Source organism: Mya arenaria, chromosome 6, assembly GCF_026914265.1.
Source record: "Mya arenaria isolate MELC-2E11 chromosome 6, ASM2691426v1".
Taxonomy (NCBI): Eukaryota; Metazoa; Mollusca; class Bivalvia; order Myida; family Myidae; genus Mya; species Mya arenaria.
Genome location: NC_069127.1, coordinates 79,223,420 through 79,241,389, shown reverse-complemented (window position 1 = coordinate 79,241,389; position 17,970 = coordinate 79,223,420). Strand labels below are relative to the sequence as shown.

Here is a 17,970-nt window from a genome sequence, read left to right as displayed (position 1 = left end):
CAATTATGTCATACTCATAAATGAAAACTGACTTCAGAAAAATTGAATTTGAGGGCATTTGGCTTCACTATTGATAATGAATGGCTGACAATTGCTTGTATATTGCTAGTTTACAAACTTGTCCGTTTAGCATATTATTTATAGCTGCACTCTCACAGATTGACAGTTTTGACATATTTTTGATTTTTTCCTCAGAATCAGCTTTTTTTTGCATCAATGCCTTAAATTCAGTCACATAACATGACTCACAATAGAACAGAACTTAATTGTTTGGAAATCTGCTGAAATTTTGTTTTTTCTTAAAGGGTTAGTAACATTTTTAGCCATAAAACATCAATTTTTCAAACGTAAATATGAAAATCTGCGATCTGATCTTATGTCAGCATTCCTATATCACTGGTTCCAGACATTTATGCCAAAATTGGCTCAATTCAAGACAAAATTTTTTAAAAAACTTGTCAAACGGTCAATGTGTGAGAGCTTTAAAGCTAACTTAAATCATTGGAAATGCACTACTTTAATTTTCAGCAATTAAATACCACTAACACTGTGAATATATCCCAGAAAGTTAGCATACTTACTACTATGAAACATAGCTATGCCTTTCGGTTAAAAGTGCACACAAAACAAGTCCTATAAGTTTCTTTTTAACAACAAATAGCAACACATTGAACCACTCTACAGATAACTCCTCTCTCAATGGAAAACCCAGCAGAATTCCGCATAATATGCACATTACACCAGCAGACTGTACCTGAACATGATATTTGTGAGTAGTTTTTGAAATACCTATACCCAGAATTGGACAGGAACCAAGATTCTGACAACTGTTAGAGACATTACTCCATGTGATACAAATGTTACAGAGCTCTGAAGGTATTGTACAAGAGCTGGAAGTGACTATCAGAACCACATTAGCTTAAATCTAGAACACATATGAAACAAGAGTTTGCCCCGAAATGGGGATTCCACCATGGCCATTAAGCTATTTAGTTTAGTCTTAACTTATTCATTTTACAACAATTGTGAAACAAATCTTTACATTATATTAATCACTCTCGTTGGCATGGTGGATGTTATGCGAGATGTGGTCTTGTGTTGTGGGGGAAACCGTAGTAAAATGAGGAAACCAATTTGTCCGGCTTGGTGACTACATAACCAAACTCACATGCGCCCAGGCCAGGAATCAAACCCGGGTCACCTAGGTGAGAAGCGAGTGCGCTAACTACTGCACTAACCTGATAATGTAATGATGCCACTGCAGTAACCAGACAACTTACTGAGCTACTTCAATCAAGCACCCTCTTCACTTCACTATGAATACATATCAGTGTTAGTTACATCTTGGAACAATTCCTAAACCAAACACAAACATATATTGGCTGTAATATGGCTACCAAAACTACTACTAATGAAAATGTCCGCATACCATAGCTTCACAAATAAAACAGCATTTCTTTTCATAAGTATGCAATGTGTCATTACAATACACATATAAACGTTTAACATGCAGAATCAGTAAAATCCCTTGAAAAACATTAAAGTTTATCTTTCAAAACGTTATCCACGTACATTTTTCACCACAGCTGTATTTACATGCATAAAATAAACTATGTAAATATCCGATAATAACCTTCTGTGTCTATATACAGTATACAATTTGTCGTCACTATTCAATGTCAATATTTGAATGGCAAAGACCATGTATATGGTTGAATTCAGCCAAATGTAAATATCTACTGTAAGACTACATGATACAAAGTAAGTCACATAACCTGAGCTAAATTACATTCTAACATTGCAAAAAATACTGTACAAAATATTCAAGTTGTATGACAGAATTCAAAGGATGGAGATTCCAAAAGTTTCAAGTATCAGATAATGTACTAGTGTTTCCTCCAGGCTTGATAAAGGGCATGGTATTATTGAAAAGGGCACATAGAAGCATGACAATTTTAATATATTCTCTTAAACGGCTGCATGACCCTCAGGTTTAATAAATTTTGACAGCTATGCAGTTATATTCATATCTGATGATTCCAATGTTTGACTTAAAACTGATAAGCAATAAGTTATGAAACATAAAGAAAGCATGAACCGGTACAAAAAAGTTGCAAGAGTAAATCAGTGGTCAAAATCAATCAGCACAATGCGGTAAGCACTGCTCTAGTAAAATGTTTTTAGGGCTTGCTCAAATTTTGTATTATATTTTGCAGGGTTTGTTGATTTTTTCATAACTCAAAAGTACCTACATGAACAAACAAAGAAACCCAAAACATACTATGATCCTGTTCTGTTAAAATCAAATTTTAAAAAAAAGTTTTTAATTTTGCAACTGTTACATAAGTGGAGTGTGGTCTTTGAAACCCACTTGACACCCGTCCAGCCAGGTGACCATCGATCTAACTGAAAATCTAATGTGCCCGAGCCTGGAAATGAAGAAGGGAGGGGCTGAGTGAGAAGTATCCCAGGTGAACACCCCGCACCGGTGCAGACAACAGTTCAGTCATCCCAGGAAACAGTTCCAAGGAATGCATGTCCAACAACAAGGTCATAATTTATTGACAACCCAAAATAAGAACTTTTTATGTGTAGTTTTTTTTCTTACTATAAAATAATACGCTGTTTTTAGCTTTGCTTTTAAAACTTTTAACAAAGATTTCTTGCTGAACTGCACATGCATATGAAATAAAAAAAAATGTTTTCACAAAAGAAATTGAGCACTTACAATCTTAAAGTTCCACTTGAAATATATTTATTCCTTGAACAAATCTTATCTGAAGTACACGAGTAGAGTAGGAAATTTATACATTATTCATATCATGGACAATGCCGTATCAAATTGTCATAAATCAAATACGAGTTGATGAAACACAAACAATACAAGGATTTTAATCAATGCAAATTGAGCTAAACTATTTTGAACAATGTCACAATCATGATCGTGCTTGATAAATTGACTTAACTGTACATTTTATTACCAAACATAATGATAAACTAATATCATTCAAAGTGTCTCTTTAATCCGCAATAAATATGTTTATATGAATTTTCTTTAACACTATATATCTAATGCAAGTTCGGCTAAAACACTATTATAACATACCAATGCTAATTATCATCACTTTAAAAGATGTTAGTATTTTACAGGAATTTACACATGAATGAAGCTGAACCATGAAATATAGATATTTAAATAGTGTTTTCACCATACTATGCTCAAATACTGTGACAGTTGTTACAGTATGAGGACGCTGAAATGTTTCACCAGTTATCATAGTAACCAACCTCTATAATTATCATTCATGAGTATGCACCAACAGGGTTGCCAGCACTTTGGTGAAATAAAATTCCCTGACTTTTCCCTGACTTTTCACTGACCAATTCATGTTTTTCACTGACCAAAATCGTCAAACACATAAACGGCCTCCTGACCTCCCCTATAGCCGTCCAATCCTCCCATTATATTTTTGCATGTAAACTTGTATTTATTTTCCAAAATATAAAACATTTACATTGTACATCAAAGTAATGATTCAAACATAGTGTTCTACTATTCTTAACTATTTCTATTCAAACACAGTGTGACTGTTGGTCAGTGAAACATGTGAAACATTAGCATGAAAACAAGAACATAGGGCTCATTTTGGCATATCATGAAATAATCACTATAAAATTAAAGACTTTGAATGAGTATGGTAAGTAAGTGTGAAAAAAAGTTAGTGTGAAAAACATAGCATTGCATAATTTAACCAGTTTCCATCATGTTTGCAAGACAAATCCTCTTGTACAATTTCTTAGTGTCAAAGCAAAAAGCAAAGCAGGTTATATGCCAATATGGTAGTTTGGTATACATGTATACTGACTAGATTTTGTTAGTAATTAAAAGCCCTTCTAGTGATCATGCACAGAAATAGCTAGACCAATACAGAATACAATGAGAGGCATGACTGTAACATTACATTTGTTTCAGTTTCTTCTCTAGATGTTCAGCTGTCTTAATTTCACACTCCATCTCCTTTCTCTTTCCATGGGACTTTTCCCGCAGGGCATTAGATTTGACCAGTAACTGCAGATTGTTTTTGGTTTCAGCTTGTTTGGCCAGTTCATCAGCTTCAACAACCAATTTATCTGCCATCTTCCTCAGACTTGCCGTTTTCTTCTTTGCATCATCCAGTTGCCTTTGAGTTTCTTCCCTTTCTTTGTCTTTCTGCTTCTTTTCATCCTCTACCTTTGTTTCCTGTGCATGAGTCCTGTACCTATGGTAAGCATGCCTACAGCTCTGAAGTAACTCCTTGCTGACACACTCGGAGAGTGGCTTGTCCCGGGATTTGAGGCCATCATAAGCCTGTCTGTACGTAATAAGGGTATGCTTATTCATGTTCCCTTTCAATAGCTCCTTATTGTCAGAGAACCCCCTCTCAACAGATGACTGGCCATGGGACAGAATAAGCATGTCTTTCACCACTGTGAAAAGTTCTTGGTATTCAGCCTTCCCACCAATATCCTTGTAGAATAGTGTGTCAATGCCTTCATTGCTATCCATGCTGTAAGACTTATACACTTCCTTCTTCTCACATTCAATGTCGGCCAACCATTTCCTGTACTGCTGCATAACAATATCACAATATTTGGCGTCTCTTATTCTGTTGTCAATTAGGCACTGAAGCAATTTGCTGAACATTTCCTTTGATGACTCAGGATGTTTGGCCATTTGCTGGGGGTTCAAAGATACCAAATATCTCACAACCGAATACTTCAGAGGGCATCGTTCCAGTAACTTCATGCACAATTTCTGGAGAAACAGGGTGCATTCCTTCCTGAAAGTCAGAACTTGTAAATCGCTGACTGTTTTCTCTCTTTCTGCTTTTCTCAGATGCTGCACTGTGGCAAATCCTAATTCCACACACTTTGGATGAACCACATACAGAAATTACGTATTAGTCAGCTCTGGAGGCAAGGGTTGCAAAGCCTTTCAGTCTTTAGGCTGAATGATGTTCTAAGGTAAATAATGGGTATTATAATCACCAAGTTAACATATAATGCTTCTTAATATCACAGTTTACTGTTATTTGAATTTAATGCTTAACTGTGAGAGTGATAAAGTCAAATATTAAATGCCTAAAGACTGCCATAGCCAAGAAAGACCTTCAATGCGTATATTTTTCGACCTTTGAAATAATTTTTCCCTGACTTTTCCCTGACTTTTCAGGATTTTCATTTTTCACTGACCAAATTTCAAAATTCCCTGACAATTCCCTGACCTTGAAAAAATACCCAATTTCCCTGACTTTTCAAGTCCGCTGGCAACCCTGACCAATAGTCACCTGACAAGGGTTTACCACCAGCAGGACAAATTTCAACACCACAGGAATGTGAAGATGTTTTGTATTTCACAAATCATCGAAATTTACATACAATAAAGAAACAGAACTCGATATATGATACTTTTTGAGGCACAGTTTGTGAGGAAGTTGACCTGATTGTCGCTGAAACCAAAGATACAAAATGAAAGAAAAAATGTCACATTATTTTTTTCTTTTTTGTTCTAGGCTATGCAAGATAGTGTAACCAGCCTTTTTGGTATGTGGTATTAAAGGTTTTTTAGGGATACCCGGGGCTCAAGAGGTAGAGGTTTATTATTTATCAGTACACAGACTTTCAAAGTTATTTAAGGGTTCGGAAAGAAAATGAAGAGGTAATCCGTAATCAAGGGGGACTGGGGCTACGCTCATTAAGGGGGAGGTAGTACTTTTCAAGGGGAACAAGGGTTACACTCTTTAAGGGGGGAGGTTACACTATTCAAGGGGAACAAGGGTAACACCTTAAAGGGAGGCGGTAACACTGTTCAAGGGGGGCAAGGGTTACACTCTTTAAGGGGGGAGGTTACACTATTCAAGGGGAACAAGGGTAACACTTTAAAGGGAGGAGGTAACACTGTTCAAGGGGGTCAAGGGTTACACTCTTTAAGGGGGGAGGTTACACTATTCAAGGGGACGAGAGTTACACTCTTTAAGGGGAAGGTTTGACACTTTGACAGACACTCTTCAAACAGGAGTGTGATTACACTATTCAGGCGGGAAGGTGACACTCTTCACAGGGAGAGGGTTACACTATTCAAGGGAGAAAGAATCACACTCTTTAATGGGGTTGGTGATTACACTATTCAACAGGAAGGGTGACACTTCAGGGGGAGGGTGGTTCCACTATTCAAGGAGCTTGACACTCTTCCAAGACGAAGGGTGGTTACATTATTCAAAGGGGAAGGTTTTGATTGCACTTTTCAAGGGGAGAGATGGTTACACTATAATATAGGGAGAGTGACACTCTTCAAGGGGAGATAGGGTTACAGTAGGCTCTTCAAGGGAGGGGGTTACATTATTCAAGGGGGAGGGGGTTACCTTTAACATTTCAAAGGAGGGGGTTAAGAGGGGGTAACAGTAGACTCTTCAAGGGAGGGTGTTGCATTATTCAAGATGGAGGGAGTTACATTTGACATTTCAAAGGAGTAACAATAGACTCTTCAAGGGAGGGTTTTAAAATCTTCAAGGGGGCGGGCCCAGTTACAGTAGGCTCTTCAATGAAGGGGGTTACATTCTACAAGGGGAAAGTTTGTTTTCACTAGACACTTCAATGGAGGGGGTTACATCATTCTTCAAAGAAGGAGGGGTTAAATACGTTCGTGTACAACAAGGTGAAACTGAAAGTTTACTTCATTATAAAGGGAACTTCCAACACTACTGGATGAGAGAGATATCTAAGTCTAATCAAACATTTAGATGTCAAATGGAGTTTGCATAATTCCACTTAAGGCAATTCCCTGAACTTTTATAATCAAAAGTCTATCTCCTGCTTGCAGATGTTCCTCTGTTTCCTGTGCTTTCATAATTTAAATTTCCTACCAATCACTAAGTGCTTCTTGAATTCAAATTACTTTAAACATTTTAAAGCTCTATCAACAATGCTAACTAATGTGTCAATAATATTATTCCTTTGCCATAACATTACATGGCATTGTCTATGGTGAATAAAGAATGTGCATAATTACTAGAGGTGAACATCAATGGTTGATGGTTATCTGAAAGGCATTGTATAATGTGATATTAAAGTAAAAGTAGTAAAAAAGTTTATAAATATCATGAATGCCTGCGGATTGATAGTATAACTGGTGTTCTATGGAATACAAAAAGTGTTCTAGTAGAGAGTATTAAATATCAGTATTTTCCATTGTAAATAACACAACATCGATAAAATCAGAAAATGATTTTACTATTCTTGAGTAACCTTAAGAATTTTAAAGAGATTGGACAAAGTAGGTACTGGTACTGGCCATTCAGTTGTTCTGTGGGTTTTTAGCTTTGTAAACAAGTTTAATGATGTTATTTCAAGACCAAAGGCATTGAAAACAGGAAAAAATGAGAAATGAATGAAACTCTATATATCTCTCAAACAGGGCACATTATTATCAACCGGAATATATTCAGACCAGATAACCTTTACAAAATCTTTCAGTTTTTGAATCAATAGCAGTAAGATTTTGCAACTGATACCAGAATTAATACTTCAGTGATGTATGATTAGGCAAAAAAACTGCTCTGGTAAAGGTTACATTTTTTTCAAAAACAGTTTTTTTTTATTTATTTATTTTTATTAGGGTATACATATAAAAAAGTTATTGTCATCATTAGAGATTGGTGTTAAAGTAATCTTAAGTGTACAGCTTTAAAAGTTTTAAACTACATATTAAAACACATACTTAAATAAAAAAATACCAACTGACTATAAAAACAGTAGAGTTGGCGCCCACTGAACCAAATGGTTTTTTTTAGGCCTTATCCCACATGGATTGCAGGAATATTATCACCTTAACAAATGATTCCTTATTGCAAAGACCCTACTTGGTTACAACTTGCCATATATATCTTATGGTATCATTTCTGGAGTAGCAAGAAATTTACTTCTTAAGTTACTCTTACAAATCTTCGTACACGGAACATAGTTCATTTAATCAATCCTTTTTATTAAAATCTTCATAACATGACAAGTCATTGTGTGAGCCTCTTCAGCAACTATTAATGTCACTCACTCAAGGCGTCGACCTATCAAGCTAAAGCTATACATGTACTAACAAGCGAGAATACATGATCCAATAAAACACTGAAGAATCTACTAACATCACAATTTTTTGTTATGTTTCATACTTTTATACATCACTCTTTTACCTATTTAGCTTTATACAAAAATCAAATAACTATTAGTCTATACACATGTTGTTGATATTTATACAAGACGTATTGACCTAATATAATTATATATAGATGTTTTTGTTTTATTTTATTTCATTTCTTTCCAACATTAAATATTTTTTTCTTAGTAAAAAAAAATGAGGGTAAAGGCACATACTCAATCTCAACCTATGTATGTGTTTATAGTTACGATAAAGAAATCAATTATTAGTTGCCTTCAGCATCTTCTGACTTATAGCTAAAACAAGTCAACAAACAGGAAAATTTTGTTCAAAAGTATGTTCAGGTAACCTACAGAACAAGACACTACAAAATATCTTTAAATGTAAACAAATTTTGCTTCAATGTTAACAAATTATCATGAAAAGTCATGAATCATAATCATTTTACTAGATATTACATTGGTATGTTTTTTCAAAATGTTCAGATATGTTTTTGTTATATATGTGCTTTTCAAGCATAAGCGTACTACCACTTACTTTTTATTTAACATTAAGATCAATATAGATGCAATATGATTTAGATATGGTGTTAAATATAATAAGTATCTTTGGAAATGCTTAACCTCTTACCTCTAAAGCTGTAATTCACATGCAATCAATTTGCCACTTAAATAAGATTATGGGACTTTACATTCAAATACAATTTGCTGAACAAAGAATTTTAAAAGTAAGTAGTTTTTGTTGAAATAACAAAATTCTTTGTAAATCCCAACACATTGATTCACGATTAGCTTTCAACTGTCAAATGTCTGTCCATCCTGCATGTATACACTTTCAATACACAAATAGCGATAAGGGTATGTCACATTATAGCAATTATTGCCCTTAGGCATTTTAAATGATGATATCAAATATTTCTAATTTCAAATCCTAGTGTCAATTCTTTGCATTTCATGAAATAAATTATATAATAGTTAAACATCTTCTGTAACATGTTGATAAAGGTCTCACATGGGATCATATTGGTAATTCATTGTTGCTTCAAGTTCCTCACAACAATAAAGAAACAAAAAGTGCAACATCACCACAAGTAGTCTTAATATTCATGAGCTTTCTGATGATTTATGACATGGAAGCTAAACACCTGTACAGTCTCACCTCATCAAGAATCTATCAAGGTAAGTTTATCGAAAGAGACAACGAGTTTCACAGATGAAGTTCCCAAAACAGCGCATCCAGACAGTTTCGAGCCTTAAACCTGTCACCCGATACGTCCCTTAACCCAATATAATGTGTCAACCATGACTAATGAAAAAACAATACACTAAACAATTTAACTGGATGTCAATTCATGTCACACTGAGGTACATCAAAAGAAAAAGTTCATAAATATTCAATTGCTTGTAAGAGAGTTTTTTCAATAACAAACTTTGTGGAAAACATCTACTTCAAAGACTTATGATTTGTTCACTTATGTGTACCAACAAGTATATGTTCATAACGCTTTGCATTGTAAAAAGCAGGATGTAAACAATGATCCAGTCTTTTAGCTAGGTTTTGAAAAAAACAAACAAGGAGCAGGGAGTTTGACTTAAAAGCTGCACTTTATTCATAAATGATTAACTTACCAAGTTATGAAATGCTTTAATAATGCATTTATAAGATCAGGCAAATATGCACCTGAAATTACTGAAAACTTGGGAGAGAACCTTAATGCAAACATTAAAATTAGATAACTATGGAGAACAATAAAAATAATAAGGAGATAATAGCAGATGCCATTGCTTGTCCACTTAATCAATCCCCATCAATAGCTCGAAAACCAACATTTTGTTATCTATGAACCTTGCCATACACATGTGCATAAGCTCACTCGTTACTTGTGTACTAAGCTTCCCCTGTGGCGATATTTGACCCATGGCCAAGTCAAAAATAATAATGTCAGAGTTATGGGCCTTGCTACACTTATGCATAGTTTCAATGAAAGCATGTGAATTTGTTTTGAGTGAACCCATCCTATAATATAATTCAAGTCAGTATTATTCAACTCATACATGGCATGCTACTGGTGCAAACTCTGCCTAAAGGCATGAAAATCCTTCCGCTGGTGTAGTTTAGTATCAATTAACTTAATTCCAAAATTGCTTTTAGTTTTACAAACACTCAATATTCCAGCAACATAATTATCAAGTGTGTGGGATGACAGTTTATCCAAGCAATAAGGTGAAAGCCTATTCAATTAACAATCTTATTTTGTACCTACGGCACCTGTTAAAATACCTGCTTGTCGCGTGAAGCCGCATTGCAGTGATGCGCAACGTGCAACTCTTTGGAAGTCATTCACGGTAGCAGCAGATTAACGTAGTGATACTCGTACAACTGGGCTGGCTACTGTTGAATATTTCCCAACGATTTACCCAATGACACAATCTCTCCCGATAAGACAACGCATATTTAAAAAAAAAAGCGTATTTAAAAAAACGTGTGGTTGGTAGAGTATCTAGTCCAAATAATTGTACGTTTACGGATTTTTTTATGTTTTTTTATATGGCAAATCCTTCACGTACAAATTGTTTAGTATTAAAAGTGGGTAGTTATTCCGATTGGGATTCCGGGTTAAAGCATATAACATCTAAAAAAATATCATAAAAACAAGAAATATTACCAGATTATGTTATTTTATATCAGTTCCATACATAAAAATGTCATATCCTACAGATAATTATGAGTTTGACGTGTTTTTTTCATTTCTTGCTGTCAAAACATAGCGATATATACATGAAGGGTACCTGCAAGGCTTCAGGGCACAATTTTTAAACAATCGGAACATTTCGGCCATGGCATGTTGTTCAACATGGTATAATTGTTGTCTATGTCAGTCAACATTCGTTTTATTGGAAAGGTAAATAATGTGTTTTAATGCATTTAATGCTTGTTTTGTGCAAAATAACTTTTCACTTACATGGTAAAATATGAATATAAACCTTTATGACCAGATCAATTTAAACCATAAAATACTTCAGTTATACAATTTCAATATTTTTCAAAACACCCCCAGTTTTTGCACAAGCCTGTTTGGATGTTAGGGATTGGAAAAATCCCGTATAACACGTCTATAATTTTAGACTAGTAGTGTATCATAATTCCATGACAATATTTTCACATATTTCCTTGCCTAGTATGTGGGCAAAAAGTTCTACAAGAAGTGGGAATAGTCTCTTCATAAAATGTTTAAACTTCTAAGCTTGACATTGTATTAATAAGGTTTTAGTCTACAATTGGTACACAGTTTCAAAGAAGAAAATTTAATTTGGGTGTTAACCAACATTCGAAAAAGTCAAATAATAACTGATTCTCGAGATTGGAACATGTCGCTTGCACATGGCACATATTTTTAAATATAAATATGTTTGGGTACATGTATTGTACTAGTGATTGAAATAATAAAATGTCTAAAAACTCGTTAATTACCGTCCGCTCCAATTTTCACCTTCGCCTCTACTTCTTCAGCCATTTTATAAATGACGTCACGAGATATTATTTAGTCAAAACGTCCCGATCGTGTTTACGTGTTTGATTGCGAAAACCAATTAGTGAGTGTACAGCTGAAGATCGCTCTTGTTGTGTGTCGGAGGTTGTAACACAACACCGTCATTATTGCGTTAAATTATGCCGATTGCATGGAAACGACTTGCCACTTCTTTCGTTAGAATAAAAAACAAACATACCGAGCAGTTCAATTAAACGGTAGCCCAATCCATTCCCGCTATCGAAAATGTTTTATTCAAAAGTCGCAAGTAATTAAAACAAAAATTGAAACAATATCACACTCAATATCAGTTGAATATTTATTTTTGAAACGATAACTCTATGGAATTGTACGATGCATACACACAACGTACACACGGACAACAGTCGTTAAGTGAAGATTATCAATGTTCTTGTATCCGGTTGTCTCTGTTTTTATACAATTGCTCTGACAGATTTTTAAACTTTTAAGACAAATTGTTGTTGTTTTTTGTTGATAAGGCGAATTGGAAACTGCAACTTGAATTAGAGAGTTCAATAATAAAATAACTGTTTTGTGCATTATTGTTAAGTAATTGTGAGTGTGAGTCTTCTGAACGATTAAGTCTCATGGCGTGCCAAGACCGACGCTGACAAATCGCGAAAAAGACAGCCTGAAACTAAATGCCAACTTCCTTGTTAATGTTTAGCGGGAAATGCTCCGATGATGCCTTTGTCTTAGCCAGAGCTCATGCACGGGCTTCTAAATAACTCGCTTAATAAAACCATTTAATGACTGAACATATTCCTTTTACATGTTTTATGGATTTTTGACGGTTGTCAGAGCAATTCTAAATGACTAAATGTGAATCTATCTGGCCATTCCATTGGCAGATGGATGAGTCTAAGCACATCCAACGTTTGCTTATGTACAATTATATACAATAATAATAGAACAAAATATAAATGTATATTAATATTTAAACGAAAACTGTGTGGTGTTTATTATTCATCACACGACGTACACACGGGCAACAATCATTAAGTGAAGATTATCAATGTGCTTGTATCTGTTGTCTCTCTTGCTACACAAATGCTCTGTACCTCATTTGTCAGGATTTTTAGACCTAAAAAAATAAATTTAAAAACGGTGTTTTGTTGATAAGGCGAATGGGAAACTGTAACTAGAATACATATAGATATAATATAGTTTAAACGAAAACTGTGTGGTGTTTTATTATTCACCATACAACGTACACATGGGCAACAATAATTAAGAGAATATTATAAATGTACTCGTATCGGTGGTCTCCCTTGCTACACGATTGCTCTAAACGTCATTTGTCAGGTTTTTAGACTTAAAAAAAAAGATTTAAAAAAGATTAAAGTTTTGGTAATAAGTCGAATGGGAAAATGCAACTAGAATTGACAGTTCAATAATAAAATAACTGTATTGTACAATATTACTAAGTAATTGTTAGTGCTTATTGTTGAACTTCTAAAAGAATAAGCCGCAAGCCGGGCGCGGACCGAAGCAGACTAATCGTAAAGAACCTAACTTTCTTAGTGTTCAGCGGGAAATGCCCCGCGGATATCTTTATGTTAAACAGTCCGCATGTGCGAGCTTCTTAAAAACTCGTTTAATAAAACAGTTTAATAACTAAATGAACATTAATTTTGACATTTTTTGCTGTTACTAAAGGCTAGGGAATGTGTCGATCAAAGCTCTTCAAAATAATATCCGGCGATCCCATTGGCGGGGGCATGAGTCTAAACACTGTAGCACACTAAACGTTTGTTTATATACAGCACAATATAAAGTGTCCTTTAAATAGAGAAATGACTTACTGAACTGCTGTATATATTAGATATTAATAAGAAATAAGATTTATTAAATTTTAATTTTTAGATTCCAAATTTGTAATTACACGAAAATGAAATCAGTGATTTGAAATTCTTCCAATAGTTTTTGAAAGTCTATCAATACAACTTCTTTCTATAGTCTATTGACATGAGTATAACATGAGATCGTTTACAACCCAAATATTCGACAACCCACCGATATAGCCATAATGAAAATCCTGTCTTTCAAATGTTAAATGTTAAATCCATTCACTATATCTGTTATTATAATAAAAGACTCGTCCGATAAAGCTTTGTGGCTAATCTCGTAATAATCGTAAAGGTTGAAGCGATATTTGATAGAAACCTGGGCCGACATGGCTCTTTCTATTTGCAAATGGAATTAATTTGATTAGTGATAAACTAATTAAAGTGAATTCAGCAAAATTACATGTTCACTCCTCACATTGTAATTCTCATACGCGGATACCATTAAGATGACTGAACTGGTCAGTTAAGAGTTTAAATGGAATTTAAGAATACGGGGTAGCTTTGCCATGGGCATGGTAAGTCTAGCTTTTTTATTCTAATTTATAATCAGATCAATGTATATTTGTGACAGACGAACGCTGGCAAAGTGACAGAGGGGCGGGATGCATGGGTCCAGGCACATATAAAGCACAAACGGACAAACAACAAGACAGACAGAGAATACTAAACTATCAAGAACGTGACTGGTTACCGGCAAACAGGCGCAATAGCCTTCCGAGTAAACATATACCCCTGGAAATATAACAGGTTCTAAAATAAACACACCGGCCTTACAGGGCTTATACGGTTTATATCAGAGGATGGGTTATTAGAATGTTTATTATCTAGTCATCTCACCATTTAGTTATGTGTGCTTATAAGGGTCTTTAGATGTTCGAGAAATTGAGGCATACATTTTTATGATGAACCGAACTTCCTTACATTGGGCATTTAATGCATTTCAGATACAACCACATATCAGACATATCAATCAAACGTTTGGAAATATAATACTTATTATGAGCATCCACAAACATGGAAGTCTTCGTCGATGTCTTTCATGTTATAAGTGTTCTTTTTGAACAAAACTGGACCATGTTGCTAACACAGACCAAAATCAATCCAGAACCAATTAACCGATTCATACTCTCAAACGTAATTAGTTATTTCTAATGGGAAATTTGAGATCGATAGCATTTTCAAACGTAAAATTGTCACATAATTGCCAGTAACTTTTGTATCAATTGTTTTCAAAAAGTTGCGGCGAAACTGGATCGTGTCCGACTTGAGTAATACAGGAAACGTCTGTTTTACATGAAATGTATTCATTTTTCTGCATGATAGAATGCAAATTCAGCTATGCTCATTAAGGTAATGATTACTCGTTGGCTAGATAAATCATAACCGAATATCAATTTAAGGTTATCAATAAAGACTCGACAAGATTTGGCCCAGATTCCTAGAATTCCAATGCGACCGTTAACTAATGTGTCCACTTGACTTTAGAACTGTAATTCTACCTTCGCAAAAAAACATATTCAAGTTTTTATATAAAATTGTTGATTTCCCTTTCGCTTCACATGCCTTTGTTATCTTCATTAATTCTTCTTTTAGTTTCCGTCTTAAGACATCAATTGATGACATATACAAATGTACGAGGGTCGGTTATAATCATTCTCGTTCACCAGAGTGATGGTGCTATGCGTACCACATTATATTTATCATTACAAAACCCTGATGAATGAGAATGGTTACAATGTAAGTTGAAGTAGATAAAAGGATATCTTTATTTCTGATTGTTTCCTCATCTTCAACTTACTCTTTTACACATCAATCAGTTTGCAGCCGGGCCAGCCTCTTGGCATCACCTTCACCCGATTTCCCTACCTGATTATTTTACTATTCCCCTTTCCTCCACCTTTAATGCTTCTCCCCCCTTTTTAAAAAGAAAAAGGTTATCCTGTTTCGCCTCGTTACTTTAACCCATCGTTGATGATCAGCCTTATATCAACCCTACAAACTACCTAATTCCAAACTGTTCCAGATAACCCATCTATTCTTATTTCTCTTGTTTATCTTCTTCCCTTTGTTTCTATAGCACTACTCCTAGTTTAATTATATTGCTAGACAGTATCTTCACCACGTCCCCCCACATCTGTCGCCACTTTTACAAATACAATGCAGTGATTTAATTATCGTATTAGTGGTTCTCCGTATCTTCAAAAATGCTTCATCGACCCCATAACAATCCATATCATGGTGGTACTATCCAAACGTCTATTATCGTTATCACCATGTTTCCGATATACTAGCGACACTCAGTGCGTTTCCACTCTACTCTCACATTGTTTCCTATGGCTATAAGTGAGTCTCTCTCTCTCTCTCTCTCTCTCTCTCTCTCTCTCTCTCTCTCTCTCTCTCTCTCTCTCTCTCTCTCCCTCCCCCCCCCCTCTCTCTCTCTCTCTCTCTCTCTCTTTCTCTCCCTCTCTCCTCCAGCTCCTCCTCCTCTTCCTCCTTAATATATTTCTTCCAACTCCTGCCCTCATCAACTGCACTTTCCTCCTACTCCTTTTTATATCTCTTCTTCCTTCTCGCTTCTCCTCATTATCCCTCCTCCTCCTCTTTCCACACACGTACAGATCTCTCCTCTTCTCATCATTCTCTGTCTCTCTGTCTCAGTCACTGTCTCTCAGTATCTCTCTCCCCCTCCTCTTTCTCTACCTCCCCCCCCCCTCCTCCTCATTCTGTGCCTACTGTCTCATTCCTTCTCCACTTTATCTAATTACATTATGTCCTCTTAACTTATTCCCTACGTGTTCTTTCCGCCTATTTATCATCCAAATATTTATCAGGAGTTTGTTTCTTGACTCCTACTTTATTTTGTTTGGTTGCTCCATAAGCGGTCACAAAGTACTAGCTAGTGTTCATTTTTGAGAGGCCGTGTGGTGCTTTTTGCTTTCTTTAACTTCGTTCTTGGTAAATTATTAATTCATTTAGATAATCAACGAAGACAAAACGGGATCATTTATTGTCCTGTTTTGGACTTAGTACTCTTAGACATTACATGAGTGTTTTAATATTTCAGAATTTGACACGTTGTTTCAATCTTTTAAGATTCGAAAGTTACATACCTGGCGTTGCAAAACAAAAGCACTCTGATTATGTTACCGTGCACAGCAAACCTTAATGAAGCATATGCTCAATTAAATGTTTCCTTTTCATATTCAAGGTCATTCTAACGTTTGGCTTTTTGTGTTCGTCGACTATCAGATAAACCAAGATCGTTTGTTTTACTTATCTGATCATGCTTAGATTATTATAATTAATGTAGACATTTTAAACACAAATCTGGTTCAATATCTTTATACTTTATTAAAAACTTCACTTGTATACGTTCCTTTCATTCATTCTCAGATATTAAATATGAATAGTGCATAAATATCTTGATAATCAATTTGATATAATCTAATTTCATTAAGTAAATATCCGATTAGTTTGATATGTACTAAACCGAAACTGCTAATAGTCCTGAATGCATTATATTTATTCTAAAAGGTGCAAACGATAGATAAAACGCACGTGGCCAAGAGGTTTATATATTTTAAAGTAAGCACACATCAGGGAACTAGAGGGGAATTTAGATTCCAGATCTCGTTTTCCTGTAGTGAATCTTCTCTCTAACGTTTCTTCAACAACCCCTGCTGCTGGTGATTTAGGAAACTGCTCAATTCGCAGACGACGATCGTTCAGATGCGGGGTAGAGTTGTTGTGACGGTTATAACATGTTGAACAAAGGCTATAAGGCTCAAGAGACAAATGGACTCAAAAGCACTGGTGCCTAGCTCCTCTGAACCATTGGATGCAGTTTCAACCAGATGTGACTAGTGAACCTTTATAGATATATTTTTATATAGAGAAAATCTTTAAAAACTATTATGAAAAAACCCACTATTTTCCAACCATCACTGGTAGAAACCACAGGCATTTCGCTCATTACATGTTTCTGAAATGAAATCGACTATGATTAATATAATCAAGGCATGTCCTCAGATGTGTTATTTATCTCACTGTATGTCCCAAAATGATATAACTCGAAATTTTAGACACATTCTGAAATTCATTGAGCCTGACGCCTGTGGTCGAAACTGCCTCCTATGCTCTGAGCAAGTTATGTCCTGTAGGTGAAAGTGTACTTTTGATGAAGGACTTCGGGTATAATTCAAACTATCTTACAGAGAAATTCTTAAGATAAAATTAAAGTCCTATCTTACATCAGGGTAAATGGTATAATTAACTTGACAGGACGCCTTTCAATGTATGCAATATCCCCAAAAGTCTTTATCCCACATACTCATAAAACATTTAACTTTATTTTGTCGGCATAATAAAATTGGTCGTCTATA

At 35.0% G+C, this 17,970-nt stretch overlaps 2 protein-coding genes across 10 annotated transcripts in view; one reads left to right on the top strand and one right to left on the bottom strand.

Moving 5' to 3' along the window:
* LOC128238257 (ensconsin-like) overlaps positions 1–11,708 on the bottom strand; it is a 67,793-nt gene extending 56,085 nt beyond the window's left edge. For 7 of the 8 annotated variants that reach the window (XM_052953964.1, XM_052953966.1, XM_052953969.1 and 4 more), the window contains exon 1: positions 11,660–11,708. In XM_052953964.1, coding sequence (XP_052809924.1) covers positions 11,660–11,702 — 43 coding nt within the window. In that variant the 5' untranslated portion in view covers positions 11,703–11,708. Of the gene's footprint in view, positions 1–581; positions 683–11,659 lie in introns of those variants that run through there. The other variant, XM_052953967.1, reaches the window with a different exon arrangement.
* Positions 1–17,970, top strand: part of LOC128238260 (uncharacterized) — a 49,404-nt gene that overhangs the window by 19,509 nt on the left and 11,925 nt on the right. Inside the window, exon 1 of one of the 2 annotated variants that reach the window (XM_052953977.1) lies at positions 13,865–14,103. The exons of the other annotated variant lie outside the window; for it this stretch is intronic. The gene's annotated coding sequence lies outside the window, so the exon portion shown is untranslated. Of the gene's footprint in view, positions 1–13,864; positions 14,104–17,970 lie in introns of those variants that run through there. 2 annotated transcript variants of the gene reach the window in all.